The 22,782-nt window shown below is 39.0% G+C and overlaps 1 protein-coding gene across 2 annotated transcripts in view; it reads right to left on the bottom strand.

Annotated features, from left to right (window-relative positions):
- rundc3b (RUN domain containing 3b) overlaps window positions 1-22,782 on the bottom strand; it is a 241,720-nt gene that overhangs the window by 53,824 nt on the left and 165,114 nt on the right. For both annotated transcript variants that reach the window (XM_039737021.1, XM_039737022.1), the window contains exons 5-6: window positions 16,390-16,479; window positions 6,355-6,435 (exon numbers count right to left, since the gene is read on the bottom strand). In XM_039737021.1, coding sequence (XP_039592955.1) covers window positions 6,355-6,435; window positions 16,390-16,479 — 171 coding nt within the window. The remainder of the gene's footprint in view (window positions 1-6,354; window positions 6,436-16,389; window positions 16,480-22,782) is intronic.

Below are 22,782 nucleotides of genomic sequence, written 5' to 3' on the forward strand. Positions count from 1 at the left end.
TTCAATTTCATGTGCTGAGGTCTGTATTCTGTACAGGCCCTTCTATAATGATTAAGCTCATTATCCATTATTTGCCATTCTGCCTTTTTAGTTTTATTCTTATCCAAACCATTCATATATTACAAGCTGTACTATCTTTCTAAGGCTGCTTGAAATCTAAGTAATCAACATACTGTAGATCTCAATGTTAATGCTTGCAGCGCACCATGCAATGCATATGTCTCTGTTATATGCCATTTGGCATGTAATTCATAAAAAAGTGTTCATTTCTGTGATGTGTTCTCTCTGTTGGAATGACAGATGCAATGCATTCAGTTGCTAAAAAGGTTTGTGATGTGTCATCTTTTGAAATGGCAGAAACACAGCAACTGGATGGACACACAGACACTTACCATTTTATTAAGGTGGACTAAAAAAGGCAGCAAACCCAGCACTAAACTCTGAGGGAAATTAACTTTTAATCAGCAAATTCTGAAAAGCTTCCTCACCTCTAAATTTTTCCTGTCAGTGTTTAAACCAAGCCTAAGCCCACCTATACACTGTGCCTTGACTTCCTCAAATTTGCTCACTAGCCCATCATGCAGGAGCATATTTTTAAGCTTTCCAAACATTAAGGTTAATATCATATGCATCCCTCTGATAGTATGGTTATGGCATTTCTTCATAGAATTCCAGCATATTAGTAACATATAATTTCCCTCACTAATACACTTATTCTTATCACATGATGTTCAATCTTTTCTTTAACCTCCTTAGTGTGATACTCAGAAAACAAGCAAAAAACATTTAAATACTGCTACAACATCAAAATGTCAACATAAATACAGTAACTCGGTCCTGGGGACCCCCTTGTGGGTGCAGGTTTTGTTTCAACCAACCACCATTTTTCATTGGACTCCTAGCCTAATTAAGTTAGCTGCCATTTCCCAGTTTCTGTATTTTGGGGTCAATGTAGAAATTACAAAGCTAAGTCTGGTAAAGTTTTATTAAAATGTACTAAGCAGTGATATGGGGAATATGTAGTTTTTTTTTTATTTAACATGTTGACAGTATTTTCGACCTGAGTTTCAATCTAAGATCAGTTGTTATCAATTATTGTCACCGATTGTGAATTTGGTTAGAACAAAACCTGCAGTGGGTTCCCAAGGATCGAGTCTGCGAACCACTGCAGTGGAGAAAAGCTATATCTAGTGTCAATTGCTGTACTGGTGCAGGTTTAATACAAGTCCTTTATGTGATATATTTTGAAAAAGTCACCAACTCATAGCAATCAGGATAATAGAACTGTGTTGCTTTGAGTGCTTTTCTTACAATATTTAATACAATACAATATTTTTTTCTGTTGCTTGAGCAAAACAGAGTAGAATATCAGTGCCTAAGTGGCACGATCAACACTGGCCATTATGTTATTATAGGTCACCACAGCATAAGGCTTAGTGACTTGCAAATTTTCCCTGACATGAACATTGATAGTTGATGCATTGTAAACAGTGCTTAGGAGGCTGCCATCTTTCTAGTCATTCCACTGGATGTCAAGTATTTTGCCTTTTTGCCATTTAGCTTATTGTATCATGCTGAAGCTTCACTTGATCAAAGCAATCAGACTCATCAAGACAGTTCAGTCGTATAGCATATCTGCATCAGTTTCACATTGCCATCACTATTGCTTTATTCAACTATTGGCTCAGGTTCAGCATTCAATTTTTTCAATAACTGGCTTTACAGCTTTTTGTTTAATGACATGACGTAGAGTGGTAGAACACACAGAAATTTTCATCATTTTTTTTGCAGCATGGTGTTACCTTTCCACTGTTCCAAGCATTGTTCTGGCTTATCACTAAACATTGGGTCATACAGCTTTCCCCAAGTCTCACTCTGGCTTAACCATTTGTACGCGGAATACCAAGTCCAAGACATGCTTCCATGAATTTACCTATGATGCATGCTAAATTTACCAACCAATAGTTACCTGAGTCAGCCCTAATAATAATAATAGCATATTATTTCCTAGCTTCTGGAGAACTGGAACTTCCACAGTGTGCAGTGATTTTCGAAAAGGTAGGGAATAAGAAAGTATGGAGACCAAAACCTGCAACTTTGTGGATTCTAGTTTAATTCCTTATCCATCACATTACACTACGTGCCTGGAAACTCAAAAATGTCCAGATTGCCTCAAAGAAATGTTTAGTACTGCTACTCTTTACATGTCACAGAAAAGATATGCCATTAAAAACAATTACTGCAGCACTATGAAACTCATTTTTATTTTGTCTTCCTCTACTCCCTTAACAAAATACCCAAGCCAACTCACTGATATTATTTTCAAACATATGTGTAGCCTCCTAGTCCAGGTAATGATAATAGCTGAGGGAAAAGTTGTTCTGTTGGTTACTGAAAGTGTATCAGTTAATTCAGCCAGGCAGAGATGCTGGTGACAGCTCATTCTTCAACTGAACAGAAAAAGAGATGAAACACAAACCCATATAAGAGAAAGAAAAACAGACAGGGCAAAAGGGCACCTGCAAATAGTACCAGTGAGTCATGCAGTACTGTAAAATGGCAGTCTTTACAACAAAGTCACAGTTTTGACTCTTGGACAGAAACCATAACATTTTTAAAATTAAAGACAGAAGAAAAGAATCACCAATATCGACAAATCCTCCAAGGAAAGTAGCTGTTTATGTTCTCGAGGAAGCACTGAGACTATGAAAGTTATAGAAAATCCCTGGTCTGTACTGAGCTCGTTTATTAAAATGTGTTGTGTATCAAGCTCTCATGAAAGTATGCTAACCTACACTACACAAGCAGTTTCACAAGAAAATATTCAAGGTAAAGAAAATATGTCAACTAACAGAGGCAAGTATTCAGAGAGACATTCAGCTTTTGCCAATGCCAAAAAATGAGTGGTGCGAAGTCTTGATGGGGTAAATCCCAAAGTCTCCTCTGGGCAGATGGTGGAGATAAAGCCAAGAGGAATTCTTAGATAATATTATCTTGTCTGGTGTTACTCCAGTTGTTGCTATTAAAGAGTTGGGAGATCTTTTAGATCCAAAACAATATGAGAGATGTGTAAACATTTTAACCCAAACTGTTCAGTAGAGCAATCTCAAAATGTATGGCCTAGTGAGACACGGACCTGTTGACAGTTTACAGTACAGAATTTATCTAGGATATATTTCAGATAGTTTTAAACAAGATATATTGTACATGTGGTAGTATTTGTAGCTGAATCATATCATGCTTTGCACAAATTAATGAAGAATATATTATCCAAATAGCTGAACTACATTTCTTATCTAAAATTCAAATAAAGAGATCATATTCCCATTATCCTCAGAGATTCTCTAGGAGTATTGTAAATGTCTTAAAATGTGTTGATAAAAAGAACAGCACAATAAAAATGATCCGAAATGATGAAATCCAACATAGACACACAGACTGGCTGGAGATTTGAACACCGATGCCTGAAACAGTAACGAAGTGGCTTGACTGCCAGGTCACAGTTGATATTAATATAATATACTGGTTTGAGTGACTTTTGTGTGTGCATCACCCCTGTTTTTATGTCACTACACTGGTTACCTGTGTTATTTAGAATTGACTTTAAAAATACTGCTTATGGTTTACAAAGCCGTAAATAATCTCACTCCATCTTATATTTCGGAATGTCTTACACCTTACACTCCAAATCGTAACCTTAGATCTTCAAATGAGCGTCTACTTAGAATTCCAAGAGCTAAACTTAATAGAAGTGGTGAGGCGGCCTTCTGCTGTTATGCACCTAAAATCTGGAATAGCCTGCCAATACTGTAGGAATTTGTCAGGCTAATACAGTGGAGCACTTTAAAACACTGCTAAAAACTGATTACTTTAACATGGCTTTCTCATAGCTTCATCTTAGTTAAATCCTGATGCTCTGTATATTCAATTAATTATCACTATTATTCATGGTGGCTACAAAATCCGTACTAACCCCTACTGTCTCTTCTGTTCTTTTTCCGGTTTACTGTGGTGGCGATCTGCGCCACCATCACCTAATCAAAGCACTGTGATGTTCTTACATTGATGGATTAAAGGCTAGAGGTCCACATGACCATCATCATCAAGTTCTTCCATGAGAACCCTGAATACAATCAGGACTGATTTAGATCATTTATGTTAGGTAGAATGCCTAGCTGGGCAGTCTTGTGGCCTGAAACCCCTGCAGATTTTATTTTTTTCTCCAGCTGTCTGGAGTTTTTTTGTTTTTTCTATCCTCCCTGGCCATTGGATCTTACTTTTATTCTATGTTAATTAGTGTTCCCTAATTTTAATTATTTATTTTGTCTTTTTTCTCTTTCTTCATCATGTAAAGCACTTTGAGCTACATTGTTTTGTATGAAAATGTGCTATATAAATAAATGTTGTTGTTTAATGTACAGTGGATTCATAAAGTATTACAATATTGGAACAATCTGGACAAGAACAGGACATTCAGCCCAACAAAGCTCACCAGTCATTCACACAATTCGTCCAAAATAAAATCAAATTTAATTTTGAAGATCCCTAAAGTCCTACTGTCTACCACACTACCTGGCAACTTATTACAAGTGTCTATGCTTCTCCATGTAAAGAAAAATTCCCTAATGTTTGTGGGAAAAAAAACAAACAAACTGTGTCCTCGTGTTCTTGTTGAACTCAGTTTAAAGTAACAGTCTCAATCTACCACACTAATTCCCTTGGTAATTTTAAACACTTCAATTATGTCTCCACTTAATCTTCTTTTGCTTAAACTGAAAAGACTCAGCTCTTTTAATCTTTCCTCATCCCCTGTAGTCCTGGAATGAGCCTAGTTGTTCTTCTCTGGACTCTTTCCAAGGCTACTAGAGTATGCCCTTTTTATATTCTGGGCATCAAAACTGCACACAGTACTCCAGATGAGGCCTCACCAGTGAGTTACAAAGTTTAAGCGTAACTTCTGTTAGCTTTCTTAATAACTACTGAACACTGTCTGAAGTTGATAGCGTACAGTAAACTACGAATCCTAAATTCTTCTCATAAAGTGTACTTTCTGTTTTCAGACCTCCCACTGTGTATTCAAACCTACTATTTTTACTTCCTATGTGTAATACTGTATATGCTGTCCTAGTCTTTCTATAATGATTTAACTGATATCATATTATCTGACAATCCACCTATCTTGGTATCATCAGCAAACTTAACCAGCTTGTTACTTATATCCCATCCATCCATCCATTATCCAACCTACTATATCCTAACTACAGGGTGACGAGGCAGGGTGCCAGCCCACCGCAGGGTACACAGACACCCACACACCAAGCACACACTAAGGACAATTTAGAATCATCAATGCACCTAACCTGCATGTCTTTGGACTGTGGGAGGAAACCGGAGTACCCGGAGGAAACCCACACAGAAACGGGGAGAACATGCAAACTCCACGCAGGGAGGACCCGGGAAGTGAACCCGGGTCTCCTAACTGCGAGGCAGCAGCGCTACCCACTGTGCCACCGTGCCACCCTTGTTACTTATATTCCTATCTAAAATATTTATATATATTAAAAATAGCAGCGACCCTAGCACTGACCCCTGTGAAACGCCACTCTTACTATCAGCCAATTCTGATAAGGTTCCTCACACCATAATCCTCTTCTTCCTTTGTCTGAGCCAATTCTTCATCCATCTACACACAACACCCTGAACTTCCACTTCATTTAGTTTGATGCCAGCCTCTCATGTGGCACATTATCAAATGCTTTCTGAAAGTCCAGATAAGTAATATCATATGCATCACTTTGATCGTATCCTTTTGTTTTTTCCTCATAGAAGTCCAGCATGTTAGTACCCCCCCTTGTCATATTCTTACCCCTTCACTTTTCTTTTTCAAACTTTATTTTATTGTAGATTTAATTCTAAATGGATACATTTGCCATTTCTGCCCATCAACACACACTCAGTAACCAAACAACATGGGAAAACATGCAAGGCTACTAAATTTTGCTAAAAATATTTTTTTAATACTTTATATTAAACTAAAAAAAATACGTTTTCTCATCTCTGTTAGTCCTGAAAACTTAAAACCAGTTCTGACTAAAACAATGTGAAGTGATCGAGTTTAGTCTGCCGTATATCATAATTTACTGATTTTAAATTGATTTTAAACCCAGAGATCATACGAAATTCACCTGACAGATCTACCATGAATGGCAGGGATGAGATGCTGAGCACAATCTCACCAGCATAAAGAGACTTATGATATTTTAAATTATCAACAATCATTTTTTTGAGTTTTAACTTATGTGTAAAAAAAAAAAGTTTTTTCTTATGCCTTCAGCATTTTTTGTACAAACATACCTTTGTGTGAACTTCAGATAGGGAGTGTAGTCAATAACAGCTGGGCAGTTCCCATCTAAGATTTCTCCTTTCAGGCAGAAACTGAAAATATAATCACATAAAAAAATATTACTTTTTTTAATTTTAGCAAGAATATTTTAGAGATTAATTTCCTCCAAACAGTGCACTGGTTAATATAATTACCTCAGAGCTTTAGAGTTCTACACTATAGTTCAGGTCTAGAGTCAGATTTATAAAACCTGAAATGTGTATATGCAACTTTCCATGCAAATATTAGGATTTATAAAAGAAATATTGACAGGAGTATTTGTCTTCTTTAACAACAGTCCCATCCGTGTGCAACGTTTTGGAGAAAGTGGGAAACGATTCCTTGGGGAATACAGCCAAACCAGCTACGTGACGCTCATGCGTATAATAATTGACATCACTGAGCCATTATTATTAGAACATTAGAACAATCTGGACGAGAACAGGCCATTCAGCCCAACAAAGCTCGCCAGTCCTATCCACTTGTTTCCTCCAAGAAAACATCAAGTCGAGTTTTGAAAGTCCCCAACGTCTTACTGTCTACCACACTACTTGGTAGTTTATTCCAAGTGTCTATCGTTCTTTGTGTAAAGAAAAACTTCCTAATGTTTGTGCCTTGATGTGATAAACATAATAAACCTCAAAAGTGATCACTACAACATATAGACTAATTTAATTGCCTTTTAAGAGGGTCAATGGTGCATTTGCACTGAACAACTTTTTTGGTTTATTGTCAGTTTATATTGGCTTCCTGTTGTCCCTTCTTAGGATTACAAACCCCTGCAATCCCTCGTTGTCAATAACTGCATTAAGTAAAAACCCAGCTATGATGCACTCCATGTGTACAGAAAGCTATAACTATCATGTCCTATAGCTTACTCATAGACTAATGGTCTGACACGATATGGCATGTATGGCACTGCTTGAAGACTAAGAAAATGGTCAAATGCAAAGGAAACAAGTTGTCAAAGACTGGCAAAATTTTAAGGGCCATGATGAGTTGGCTTATGAGTTGATTTAGGCTCCCAAGAGCCACTCTCTTGGAACTGTGTGTCTTGAAATAGGTTTGGTATTAGAAAGAAACTGGGTTCAACCTGTCCAAAAGCGGGTTTTAACAATGGCTGTCTTGACACAAATCACCCATGATGCCAAAATAAAACTGACAAACATTGTGGCTCAGTGCCCTGGGTCAACCCATGATTTCTTTATTTTGACACAAAGTAGCATTGGCAGACAATTTGTTGGTGGTGTTGTAAATGATGGCTCGCTTGTTGATAATATTAGTGGCCAAACCCTCAGTTTATCATATGGCCTACAGTATACTATTCATTGTGACAGTAATCATGTCATTGCACGTACCAGGAGACAGTGGCTTTCTGCTCACAGCAGTGTAAAGGAGAGCTGGTACAATGCCCTGTATGTTCTTGGTGAGCTGAGTTGTGAAGAGCACTATGGGCCTTTTCAAATTCAGGTGGCGGTGTCAGGTAGGAAGCAGCTCTACCAGCAAATAAAAGTCTGCAGCATCGTGTCTGCATATGTATGAAGTTGATTAGCGTAGTCCATCTATGGTTGTTTTAGGGTGGCAACCAGGTAACGTTTGAGGTGATGTCACATGCCCACATTTAAAAGCTGATTGAGATTTATAAAGGGTAAACTGTATACAAACATGAATACACCAGGTTTAATAAATCTGATTTTGTGTTTGGCGTATGCATACTTTCATTGTCAAGTCAATGCAAAGAGGTTTGTAAATAAGACCCCTGGTCACTGCCTCTGTGCAGTGTACACTTATCCCTGGTTTTTCTGTGGAGTTTTTGGCAGGTACTCCGATTTTCCTCTCCTTCCAAAGATGTGTATGATGTGTCAGGATGATTGGTGAGTCTCAGTATGTCTAGTATGAATGAAGGTGAGAATATGTGTGAGTGAAGCCTGCAAAAGACTAGTGCCCTGTCAATGGTCTCAAGTTACGAAAATTTAAGTTCTGACATTCTGAAGCTATAACAACGTTAAGAATTTCAACACTTGAACAAAAAAACATACAATGTGTCTTTTCAATGAAGACGTAGGATAACCTGCTTCATGACTGAATACTGGAAAATATCATTTTTCACTACAAAATAACAAAATACTGTACATCTACTCCTACCTGTGAAATAAATGATATTCTTCCACTTTCTAGCTGGGTGTACGGCTTTAGTTTGTCATAAAGACTTTTAAATCTAATTTCAGCACAAAAAATGTGCTTTGTAGTTCTGATGTAAAAAATCTACGTTCAAATTTTGTATTTTAATATAATACCCAATAATAGTACTGAAACTAAACAGCAATTAAACTTTAACAAATGATATCCACCCCTTTCTAATTAAACACCTTCTTACTGGTTTTCTTGTGAAGAAAGTCGTAATTAATCAATTAATCTTATTAATCGATTTAGCAAGATTGCTTACCTCAATGATTGTCTGTTTCACTAGTCAGGTGTCTATCTCTAACTGCAAGACAGTAAGCAGGCCACACACCCACACTGCCTATACTGACTCTGCATCAAACTGTGACTCGACAATCAGCAATGCTCGGCAACACACGGTTTTCAAATGTACAGTATGTGTGTGGGGAGAACGGTTAAACTGATAAACCCAGGACGTCAGTGAGCCCCAAACCCCAGCACGATCACAAAAACACAGTCCTTTATCAGAAATAAACTAAGGTTTTATTTAAATACCTCCAAAAGTATTACCAATACACACAAAACACTGGTCTTTTTCTCTCCACAATATCTTCTCTCATCACTGCACTGCTCTCCTCCAGTCAAGTGTTGCCTCTCTACCACCCAGCTCTGACTCGCCTGAGTAAGGGAATGCGGTCCCTTTTATTACAGACCCAGGAGTACTTCCGGTGCCAGGGTGATTGCCCGATAAAAGTACTTCCAGGTCACACAGAAGTCAATTATTTGAGTAGGGAGCTTGGTTCCCTGGAATGTCCTCTTGCGGCACCCCGTGGCTCCAGCAGGGCTGCCCTCCCAGAATACATTCCCCGGCATGCCCTGCTGGCTTCCCAATGGGTGGGGATATCTGAGACTGTTGCCGTCTTGCGTGCTGGGGGAATAACAGTTCCCTAGTGATCTCTCTGCTTCTATAGGGGCTGTCCATCCATTTCTTCCTCCTGGGTCTGCTCCCTTTCCTGGCCAGGATGTCAGTCCAGCCCGTGTGGCATCCACAGTCTATGGAAAAATAGGCGGCATGCCCCGTGTGTAGGAAATAAGGTTGCCGGTTCAATTCCCAATTTGAACTTACAATGTGACTTTAAGCAAACCATTTAGCGGATTTATACTCCAATTGCTGTATATAAAAAAAAGAGTATGTAAAAATAATACTATATCCACGTAAACTTAAAAGATCTGGATAAAGACTAAGCCAAAACAGTCGTTAATACACTGGATAGGTACATCTTTTAAACTGTACATTTGTTGTCTGTTAGGTGAAATAAATGAAGTGCCATCCTTATTAACTTGTAAAGCTTTTGTGTATAAAGTCTTAAACTCATTCATCCACCTCCCACAACACTTGAGCACAAAGCTACACGCAACATCTAAAGGACACGACTTTTTTGAAATGTGTGTTTTGAGAAACCAGCTACTTCCTAGAGAGTCACTCCAGGGCAGAAGCAATTAATTACCTCCCTCCCTAACTGTCTCTGTCAAGGAAGCAGAAGGTCAACATGGTTAAAAACAGAGTTCTGCAGCTGCCCTTTTTATACTTTAAATCCAACGGTGATATGTGACATTTGTTTGTACTGGTTAATCTTGCTAAAAATAAACTCTCCCTCTGCGTAACTGAGTGCATACAGTTTGCAAGAGGATTTCATTCATTTTATTATGGAAATGCTATGCGTGAGACAAAGAACTTAATCCATTTGTGAAAAGAACTTGATAGTTATGGTAACGTCACATTTAAAATGAACAAAATTCATGCTCCAGAGACAACAAAAAGAGCAGAGATCTCAAAATCTGTTTTGGAGTTCAGTAGGGAAAAGCAACTCTCTCTCAAAATGAAATATTCATTTTGGAGCTTAGCATTTTGTACTTTTCTCATTTTTATATCTGGATTAAGAATTACTGCTTCCTTGGATTTGTTTTACATCCTCCATTAAGCAGGTTGAAGAAATGGCACGTAAAGCAATTACACAAAACAAGTACTACGGTTCATTATAGAAATAAAAGCCTTTGTTGGAAAGCCTATAAATTAGTACATGACAAATTATAATTTTATCATATATAAAGTAGTAGCATATTTCACTGTGAGCAATATTTAAAAGTGCTTGCAAAAGTAAAACTATTAAAACCTCAAGTAGCCCATTTCACTGTTGTTGTGTCCATCATACTCAGTCATCCATCCATCCATTTTCCAACCCGCTGAATCCGAACACTGGGTCACGGGGTCTGCTGGAGCCAATCCCAGCCAACACAGGGCACAAGGCAGGAACCAATCCCGGGCAGGGTGCCAACCCACCGCAGGACACACACACACACACATGCACCAAGCACACACTAGGGACAATTTAGAATCTCCAATCCAACTAACCTGCATGTCTTTGGACTGTGGGAGGAAACCGGAGCGCCGGGAGGAAACCCACGCAGACACGGGGAGAACATGCAAACTCCACGCAGAGGACCCGGGAAGCGAAACCGGGTCTCCTAACTGCGAGGCAGCAGTGCTACCACTGCTCCACCGTGCCACCCATACTCAGTCATCCACAGTAATTTAATTTACTAAAAAACTGATAATAATCTCAACACTTGTAAGACTGGACCTTACTCCGGGATCATTGGGGACAAGTCTGGGGTCATCCCCTGATGGTGTGGCAGTCCATCACAGGGCCTACACTCACACACACAAGATCAGTTTAGAATGACCATAGCTACTGACTCCACACTTAAAGCTTATCCCAGTATAGATTTTTAGACTTTTGACACATCTGCCTTATTGAAGTTAAACTTAACAGCAGGAGTAGAACAAGTCCTACATATGCACGTTTCAAGTCAAGTGTCAAGTTATAAAGATTACATTCAAGCAAGTCAAGTTGATGGATTTAATCCAAAAAGTCAGGGCGGGTCATAGCTGAGAAAACTGGAATAAAGAAGTGCTTACACTTTTCACCACTACATACATTTAATCTAATTAGGATAAATGTCTGATGTATAATAACATATAAGGTAAGAACAGACTTTCTCAGAAAAAAATATTTTTAATAAGAATTAACAGTGATTGAGATATAAATAATTTCTTTACTTTAAAGTAACTGGCATCTGTACAATCAATTTTCCAGTTTCCTCATAAGTGCACTGCATCTAAAACACACTACACTTAAAGAAAATAGATTTTAAAAAGGCTATGCTACATCAGTTATGCAGCAACATAATCCACCATCATTTTAAAATAACTACTTCACATAATTTTGCTATTTATAAATTAAGAAAATATTTTAACAATCTAGCATAATTTACAAGACATTGGATTTAATTACTTATTTGTGAACAATGTGGCTGCATTATGACACCTCTATGACTAAATATCTGCTTAACAAGATAACTGGATAAAGAAACAGCCTGTATTCTCGCTGCGACTTTGAGCAGTTTAGTTACAGCCCATCATAATAAGCAGTTTTCTGCTGAAGTCATGCACTCCAACCAGCTTAATTTTCTTTTTTTTGGCATCAGGATTAATCAGTGTTTTGGAGGGCAAAAGCAATGGAGAAATTAGCACTGGGATTATGAGTTTTGTCTATTCTCAATTTACTGCAGACTACACTGCACAGGGCTTTTTAGGAGACCTTTTGGCTGTATAATTTATTATAATCAGAGCTTACTGTCTGTAGAATGAGGTCCACAAGAGCACCACTGCATTTTGTAGTTCAAAATTACAGACCCTACTTTGAACACCACCTTCATGAGGCGTTGGATTGGTTTAGAGATGTGACACCCAATGAGTCTTCTAATTGTTCTAACCCAGTTTGGCTTAGCGAGACTATGGTTACTGAAGTGGTATATATATATATATATATATATATATATATATATATATATATATATATATATATATATATATATATATACACTAGCAAAATACCCACGCTTCGCAGCGGTCAAGTACTGAGGGAAAATATACCAATAATTATTTGTTAAGGATCTCTTTGTATACCACGTTGTCAGTTCAGCACTCCGGTTGTAATATGACCAAGCTGTGCGAGCTTACTCTTGAGAATGCAACATATAGTTGTCCAGGAGAAAAGCAATCTTGCCTCAAATCAATGGCAACCTTTTGTAGGGTCTGTCCCTGAGACTTATTAATTGTCATCGCGAAGCAAAGCCTTACTGGAAATTGGAGGCATTTGAATTTAAATGGGAGATCAGAGGGTATAACGGGGATGCGAGGAATAAAAACTCTCTCCCCTGAGCAACTGCCAGTAAAAATAGTTGCCTCAATTAGGATTCTTTTGCAGATACTTGACCTGAAGTCTCGTGCTGTTACAAAGTTTCAGTGGCTGTAGTTTTTCAGTAACATTATTGTTGTCCCAACTTCAAAATTAGATTATGCTCATGAGTGCTTGGAGGATTCAGAATGTGGAGAAACCCTAGCGACAGCGTGTCTATTAACTTGTGGATTTTTCTGTGAGTATTTGGTGGCAGCGTCACAAAGTTGTTTCCGCAAGACCGCATTAGATGTGGAGCTCAGCGGAGCTCAGCTCGGAGCGAAATGAAGTGAATGAAATGTGGTGAATGGGAGGGGAGATGATGACGTGACTCCCCCACCCGCTTTAACTCTCAATCCCTCCACAAACACAAAAATACTGTCTCTCGGATCTCAACTCTCCTTTATATAAATCAGTAAAGGAGAGAGGAGTAAACACTAAGGAAAAAAAACGGCAAGACCGTGTCAGCTGCGGAGATCAGTTCAGAGCGAAATGAAGTGAATGAAATGACGTGAATGGGAGGGGAGATGATGACGTGACTCCCCCACCTGTCTTAACTGTCCATCCCTCCACAAACACAGTCTCTGGGTATGACAAACGCCAGCGGCAGCGTGTCTATTAACTTAATTTAAAGTTAAGCTTTACACCTTGCTTTCCTATTCGTTTGCATAAGCACAGTCCTTCACCAGCAATTTTAACTTCGTTACAAAGTGATCAAAAGTCTCGTTTATACCCTGCGTGTTCTCATTAAACTTGTATCTCACGAATATTGTATTCGTCCTAGGCATGACAAACGCCAGCGGCAGTGTGTCTATGAACTTAATTTAAACTTAAGCTTTACACCGTGCTTTCCTATTGATATGTCCTCAAAGACTTGTTCAGCTTCAGAGGGTTGTTCCTCTCTTATTGCATCAATAAACAGCTCATCTTCCTCTTCATCTGAGACATCACACACTGCATGCATAGGTTTACCTTTGCCAGTCCTGCAAACTTTAGCGAAGTGGTTCAATTTACTACATTTTTTACAATGTCTTCCTTTAGCTGGACATTGACTTTTTCCACCGTGTGCTTTGTTTCCGCAGTAGCTGCACTTATGAATATGCTTGTATGCGTCACTCGCTTCATATTCTTTTGCTGCCTTCTCAATTGTGTACTGCGTTTTTTGTTCAGCGCTATTTGGAGCTCTTGCTTGTTCTCCGTGTACTGTGTTCACAGTCAGTTCACATTAGCCGCTCGGAGTACATGCATCGAAGGTTCAGATGTGCTTGTGCCATCTTGTGCGATCTTGCGATGTCCACGGCTTTACTTAATGTTAGCTAAGACCCGGCACTTAAAAGTTTTTCTCGCACTTTCGCTGAGTTTGTGCCAAACACTAGTCTATCCCTGACCATCTCATCTTCATTTGCATAAGCACAATCCTTCATCCGCAAATATTTAGTGGCAGCATGTCTATTGGATTGCTGCTGACAGACGGCCTTATATGGGTAGGCACTCAATTACGTGGGAGGCATGATGATGCAGGACGCAAGTCTGCCTCACATGGCGACCGAGCAGCAGGCTATTGCCGTATATGTGTACGTAAGTAGGTTCCAGTTATGACCGTTACGCGTAGAATTTCTAAATGAAACCTGCCTAACTTTTGTAAGTAAGCTGTAAGGAATGAGCCTGCCAAATTTCAGCCTTCTACCTACACGGGAAGTTGGAGAATTAGTGATCTGGCTGGCCACTCTTCACGCCAATGTTGATGCCCTTTCTCGGGTTCACAACCTCTCTGTCAGAGTCACCCGACCTGGCGGGTCTGGGCTGAGGGGGGGGCCTTGTCACACAAGTGCGCATGGGAGGCAGCTAAAGAGCTTGAGTAAGGGCAGTTCGGAGGCATACCGGGATGTGACAGAGTGCACTGACTCTTTTTCTCCCTTGCCTGCGGACCATTCACAGGAGATTCCACCTGGTCCTCTTGACGTCACTTCCGGGACCGAGCCAATGGAAGGAGACCTTGCTGGATGTGGCCCCTGTGATGTCACGTCCGGGCTCGCACCAATGGCAGAAGACCTTCATGAGCCCGACCCCTATGATTTCACTTCCTGTCTTCCCCTTAAAAAGCCTCCATCTTTTCCCTATTCCCTCAGTTCTGTTTTGGACACAGTTTTGTGCACATCAGTGCTGTATTCATTTGTTCGACTTTGCAGCCAGGAAATCAATTACATGGGTGGCTCCCCCAAACCTTTTTACGACTCTTATGTCTAGTTTTTGTGACATTGCGATAGTCGGCAGGATGGAGAAGTCCCAGAAGAGACGGGGACAGGACCTGCAATACACCCAGGTGGGAGCGTACTGGGGCCGAGTTTTCAGACGAGGAGGGTGTCCCATGGTTCGGACCCGGTACAAGCTCTGCGCCCGGCATGCTTCACTAGGCAACCTAGGCAGGGCAGGGAGTGTGTGGGAGGGCCCCCCAGACTTGGGCTGCTCCGGAAGGGGGAGGCAAAAGGGGCTTGTTATGCTCTCTCGGAAGAGAGTGCCCGCTTCCCTGTGAAGCCAGAGCCCTGATTTCCACCTAAGGGTGCCCCAGACTGGCAGGTGAACAGAGTGAAAACCTGGAGGTTCGATCCAAAGCGGCCGACCCCTCAACAAGCCGGGCAAAGGTAGGGCAGTGGTTACAGCCACAGGAAAATAAGCCCTTCCACGTAATTGAACAGGTGGCCTGCTACCTGCTCCTGAAAACACTACCCCGTGGCTTCACCCAGCCGGTCTGGGGTAAACAATTCCACGATATGGCAGAGCTCATAGAGCTCGTAGAGACACAAAGGACGGCCTCGCAATCTGGAGGAGCTGAACCGTCCCTTAGTCAAACTCGACCAGAGTACGTCCCAAAATCTAGCTCCCCACTGTACAACCCAGAGCTTCTGCCGACGTCCCCGGAGTCGCCGGGCATGCAAACCGCTTGGGAGCAAGGAGGAATGCATGTGGAGGGGGAGGAGGGGTTGGTATGCTCCGACTAACCCATTGGCGATTCCACACACAGGTGTGGTGATAGTAAACAGGCACAAAACTACTACTTTGTGTGATTCTGGCAGCAACATTTCCATTGTTGCCTGCCGATTTGTGTTACAGTGACTATATATATATTTAATGTCCTCTACTTACCAAGGCAAAGTTACACCTCATTGTTTGTGGAAATAACAGGCTTATAAAATGTTTTAAAAAATTTCACCCAAACTATACAATCCAATGCAGCATAACATAGGAGAATCATATTTTTTACTTTAAAAGGTTAGCTATTTGTCTTCTAAACTCACTAATACAGGGTTGTTGAAGCCCATCATGGCAGCACAGGGTGCAAGGAAGCAACTAATTCTAGACAGGGCAGCAAAACAACACTTACAAACAATCAATATAATAAGAAGCAAATAAAAAAGCAGAATGACATTTAGAAAATAAAAGTGGAAATCACCTATTCAGTCTTTTAAACATCATCTTCAACTTGTTTTGCATAATCTTATGCATGACAAACTTTAAAAAGCACCCCAATATAATAAAGAATACCTGAAATCAATTGCATTGAGCCCAATCAGCATATCTGCAAGCATGTGGGCTTCCTCTCCCAGTATAACTGCTCCTTCTTCATAAAACCTCCTGTGGGGAGAAAAGCAGGATTGAGTTCCTGTGTGCATTGATTTAAATCCTCATTCCATCAGGGGTGTACAACCCGAATCCTGACTGTTGCTCATTTCCAATCTCAAATATTACAGTTAAGATTGTTTTAGGGTTAATCCTGTATATTAACATTAAGGAAACTCTTCTCTGTTTGAATTTTTGTGAATTATCAGCCAGCACATGAAATCTTTACCCAAAGAGAGTACAAAGCAAAAGTGTAGTAAGGATGATACATGGATTAAAAGAAGGGTAAGATTTTTACAGGTTTGACATTCATTTCAAAAAGGGCATAATAATAACGGTAAAGTTATTGTTTTAAACAAAACACTCTTACTTTACAGCACAGCATTTTTGCTTTAAGTAATACTTTTCATTTTTCTGCATGAGCCTTAATCAAATGTTAAACCAGAAAACAGGCAGGTTCAGTGACCTATTCAAAGTCAGTAGTCTCTTGTCCATTCTTGGTTTACATGACTCACAGGTGAAATGTAAATATGGCAGAACATGATTTCCTGTCAAGAACAGTAACTAATAAAAAGGCTGAGCCAATATACATCTGTTTTGGAAGCGCCATCTGAAATAGGCAATCTAAAAACAGGGCAACAGTAAGCACATTTCTCACAATCTAACAGTGATGGATGACCCGCATTTATCTTTCAGTATATGAAAGGGTATGCTTCCCTCACAAAAAGTGAAAGCAAGCAAATCCAGCTAAAGAATGTGATTTGTGGTGAAAGGGGAATCTTGTGCCAGTCGTCAGCATGCAGCCATAATAAATTCAAGAATGTCAAATGTAAGCAAAGCACTGATGTCAGAGATATTAAAAAGAAAGACATCACAAAACACAAACTACAAAACCAAATGTATTTGCCCCTTTACGTCTGGGACCTTTGTCTGCCTTGTGGGGTAGCTTAGCCATTTGCTCATCTTAAATATCGTAGAAAGAAATCCTTTTTATTATTTCCAATCTCCCTTCCTTTCTCCTGACCTTGACCTCTTCCTCCCACCAGCTCAACCTTTGCAACAAATTGTTTTCCTAATGATAGACTCAAAAGTGCCAATGGCTGTGAAGTGGCTTTAAACCCCACCAATTGCTCAATTATGCTCAAGGCCTGGTATAACTTCTGAGTAAGATACTGCTATAATTTTACTCAATGTAGAACTCCCTCTTGCAGCTCTTGGTGTCCATTCACCCCTGAACTTTTAGTTGTCCTTATAAGTCAACAATGCCAATTTTTTTAGCCAGGGCCATTGGCTTAGACTTGAGGGGCTTGAGCTTCCTACATGGCCACCCAACAGTCCTCATCCTTACTTAGGAAACATCTTCCTATGCCTCAGTACTCAGGAGCATATGTTCCTCTCTACTGGTCATTAGGTTTTCTGATGTCCTGACAACCTTACATGGTTTTCTTGCTTTTCTAGCATCCCGTGATAGCATTGCTTGTACTGTTTCTTGGAGCAGATCTATCTCACTGCTGCTGGTGCCCTTACCTTCAGCCCTCTTTGTCCACCTATACTGGCACAGGCAGCACTTTCACTGACACTGTCTCTACCTTGGAGATCTTTTGTGGAATTTTAATCTGTTATTTGACATCCTATTGGTGCTCCTAACCTTGACAACCTCTTGCTAGCCAGGAAACCTGTGCAGATTTTATTTGTTTTCATTCTGCACTGGTTTGCAATTTGATCCTCAGCACAAAACAATTTCATTAATCCATTAATTTAACGTGCTTAATTCAGTTGTACTGCCAGAGAAAGCAAATGTGTAATCAGGTATACTGCAGTAATAAGTCCATTACAGAATACACTCATGTGAATGTCCATATTCAGTTAATGTAACATGTATGGTTTTGGGATGGGGAGGAAAACCAGGGTATGTAAAGAGAAAAAAACAGACCAAAATAGAAGAAATGTGCAAACTCCAATCCAAAAACACAAACAAAGTTGCCTGCAGCTGTGAGGTAGTGCCACCATATCATCTTTCCCATCAACTATTATCTCAATTCTGCCATGTCCCTGCCTTGTGCTGGAATAAGCCCAAAAACTCGTACCTTGGCATGGTTGAAGAACTTGTGAGCTACAGTGACGTTTACAACTGTGCCACTAAAAGTATGTTACTTTTGCAAGGATTATTCTTGACAAATTGGTCCAAGTCAGTGGGGTATACAAACAACAGTCTGACTATGACATCCATGTGGCTCATAGAAACTTACCTGGAAAGCAGGATCCAATGTTGGAATCACCTCTGGTTGCAGTGTTCATTACTGAATGTCTGGTGGCCACTTTTTGCAAGATGAAGAGGGGCGAGTTAGGTGCAGTGCCTCTTGAGCAACATGGCCAGGTATATGTGGAGAAGATCCATATGGACTATACATTGACAATGACACTCTGGGAATGTGGAAAGTTGTGCATTTGCAATGGAGAGAAGGTGGTTGGTGTAATCCAACTTTTGAACTACTTGTGACCATATTTAGTGAAGAATTCTGTTATGTTACAATGTGGCCAGTTTTGACTGAAAGGTACCAGTAGGCATAGAAGAGTAGCTGTGGCATGGACAAAAACAAAGGTTTGGGCATCAGGGAAGTTTGGCAAGACCGTAGACAACGATATAATCTTTCATATTGTTTCACTTTTTTCTGTGCTTTCTTTGCTATTTTTTATTTTATTCTGACTTGTTTTGATTTGAGTATGTGCATTTTTGGCATTTTGTGGCTACCATAGAATTGAGATTGGTGTAGCCTGATGCAAAAAGTCAGCTTTAAAAAGAGATTTGTACAGAGGTTCGTAGGTGTCAAGCAAAAAAAAATAATTTTGAACAAATTATTAACTAATATATTAATAATATTATCTACTCTCTCTCTCTCTCTCTCTCTCTCTCTCTCTCTCTATATATATATATATATATATATATATATATATATATAAAATTCTAAACTTAAAAGTGCAATGATTTTATGTGACGTTTTTATGTCACATTTTTTGTCACGCTTTAAATTGGGCTTATTTTAAAACCTACATATATATGTTTGGTATCATTATTTTCAGAAATTTATCAAACTTTAATGTGATGTTGTTAGATTTTCAGATTCTTATTCCGTTTTTAATTAATAAACAAAAATATGAAGAACTCGCGTCCTCCGAGATGAGACTTTGTGCCAAGAGATTTAAAAAACGCCCGGGGACAGAAATAAAAGACAAAGAGTAGATGGCAAAGACAACTGCTGTACACGCTTTTAAATGTTCGAAGATTAAGATGGAGATCACGCAGCACGGCAGCAGCAAGCCAGCAGCTGAGCGAGCATAGAGGAAGCAAAAATAAAAACTGTATTTGTTTCCCATTGCATCACCATTTAAGAGTGGGAGGAGTGGCCACGTCTCCTTGGGGTGCGTTCAGCCTCCCTCTTCACAACACGAGTGGCAGAGACATGAAGTGGCAGTGTGTAGCGCAGGCCAGGGGGGTTGGCAAGCAAAGTGAGCAGGGGATAAGCCCCCTAGTATTAGTATAACATTATATTTAATAGTATAAAATAACAAATAGAACAGCTCCATTATTTATTTAAATAAATTCTTTCACTATGGTATAACGCAAAGTGGAATCATAGGCAAATTGTTTTACTAATTACATAAAGCACAGTTTATTGAATGAGTAGCTATATTTTAATAAACGTGCCTCTGTGTGAGTCTCACATATAACAGGCAACACTGTCCTCAATTACAGCATAACTGCTAAATAGCGATGCGTGAATCGCACTGAATTTCAGTGAAATCTCGGAAATGTTCAAGAACTTTGTTGAACTCAGTGAAATGCATTGAGGTCAATCAGGAAGACTTTACCTTTGAGATGCAAATACATTGAGACATTTCCAGTTTCCTTCTGTGTTTTTATTTTGTGTTTTTAGCCCACTGCTGCATTATATACTCAAGGGGAGTTATACCATCCAACATTGACTGCTACAGTTCTGTGATGTCATGCTGACCACACAAACCATAATGGGGTAATAGGAAACACCTATCCACATGGCAAATTTCCAGGAAAATATTTGACGATAAGGTCACCGGCAAACAGAGCACGTTCACTACGAAAAACGCTTTGCCAAATTTCACTGATCAACAGCAGTCACTACCCCACCATCCTTCTACAAGTTCTTTAAGGATTTTGTATGTAATGTTAAAAAATTTCAGTATTTATAAATTGTTTTATATTATGTTGGTCTTTACACAGAAACATTTAAGATAATTCAAATTTTTATGCCAAAATGCAAATCACAGTGAGAAACAGATTTCCTGGTATACACAAAATGCACGTATTGGAGGTCTGTAAATTGACTTTCTTATATTACTACTTATTTACCTGGAGAGATATCTAATCTTTATTCATCTTCCACCATACAAAGGGGTGGTAGTTACTCAGAACTTTTTCCAGGAGTACATGGTGAGAATGAATCCCTAAGCAGGTTTGCTCCCACAAAATGTATTATATAGATTGAAAGACTGGGAATTTTTATTCTGTAAAAATCCTCTCTCTAAAGTCATAAGCAAGCTGTATATTAAAATACAGAGCCACACTCTAAAGCTAATCATTTACTGTAACAGTCTTGATATCTCCTGGTTTTCACTCCAAAAGTTAACCTGCCTGACCTGAATGAAGTAGTAATTAGATTTCTGTTACAATTTAATCAAATTATCAAACTCTGCTATATTGGGTTATGATAACATTTTAACTTGAATGCCACATTAAACTGATTATTTCTTTAAAATAAATGTCAGTTACCAAATTCCACTGTTACCTACAAGCCCTTTTTCTAATTCAAACTACTGACCTTTCTCAAACATACTTGTACATGTCGGTGCTTTAAATGTCTTCAGTTTGTGCGCTTAAGAAGGATGCACTGACAGCTGCACAGCTTATTTGTGATTCTCAGTTTGACACGGAGCTACACTGCTACATCAATGACACTGAAGCAGACAGCGAAGAATCTTCTTCATCTTAGCAGGATATTACACTTATGGGCCCAGTTTTGTGATCTCAGGTGTAGGACAAGCCATCAAGGGCATCATGGGTATACACTGTCTTGGTCACAAGTTATAAATAGTTCGCCAAAGAAATTTTTAGTTTTGTATTTAAAAATGCTTATTACAGTCGACTCTTCATGTAACCCATGTGCTCTGTTGAGGCTTTCTATAAGCAAATTAATCCTTCTTGACCAATCTACACTGCACAAGCACCTACTTGTTAAAACTAATATATTTACATTTACTTATTTGTTGGATGCCATTATCCAAGTCAACTTACAACATTTATGATAGAACTGGTTACATTTCTTTTAGTTTTCCATTTGGAGCACAGGCAGGTCAAGTGACAGTAGTGGCATTTATATATATATATATATATATATATATATATATATATATATATATATATATATATATATATATATATATATATATATATATACAAACATGCAAATACACTTTATAAGGAGACAGAAGCACGGAAATTTATTGAAAATATTTGACCATAAACTGTATATTGGTCCAATCAAAAGTAAACATTTCTTATAAATTAAATAAAATAAATGCACATTTCAATATGGCAACATCTGGTGTTAAGTCTACAACGAAAATATTAGGGGGAGGTTTATTACATCAGCAGCATAGTGGACCTCTTAAGGGCATTCCATAAGTACAAATTCATCATTATCTTCACCACTGTCAACCAGGCTATCTGTAACATTTTAGGTAACATTAGCGAGCCTGTTCACTAGCTATATTAACTCCTTTATAAAACATTAACTGTGCTATTAGCTTAAGAATTTAGAGACTAAGTGCTCAATATAGATGTCAGTGTGAAAGTATACAGTACATTATCTATTGGAATGTCTATTGTAATGTGTGTAGTAACAAAATGCATTGAATTTGTCATTCCAACAGATGAAACATCACAAACATTTATAGTAATAAAGACGCTTTCTGTTGGAATGACAAATGCAATGCATGTCGCTCTGTTGTATACCATTTGGTATGGGATTTGTAAAAGCAGTGTTAATATTTTTGATGTACCACCTGTTGGAATGGAGACATAGCAACCGGATGGACATGGATACAAAATTCAGACTTTAGCATCAGTAGGCTATGAGCCCTAAGAACCAACTTACCTGAACTATTCTATGACATTTCAGCAATTATTTATTGCACTGATGCTGATCTTTCTGACCATAAAATAGGTCATTACGATAGCAAACAGACAAGAAGAATTCATAATTAATTGCAGAATTACGTTAT

Source organism: Polypterus senegalus, chromosome 15, assembly GCF_016835505.1.
Source record: "Polypterus senegalus isolate Bchr_013 chromosome 15, ASM1683550v1, whole genome shotgun sequence".
Classification (NCBI taxonomy): Eukaryota; Metazoa; Chordata; class Cladistia; order Polypteriformes; family Polypteridae; genus Polypterus; species Polypterus senegalus.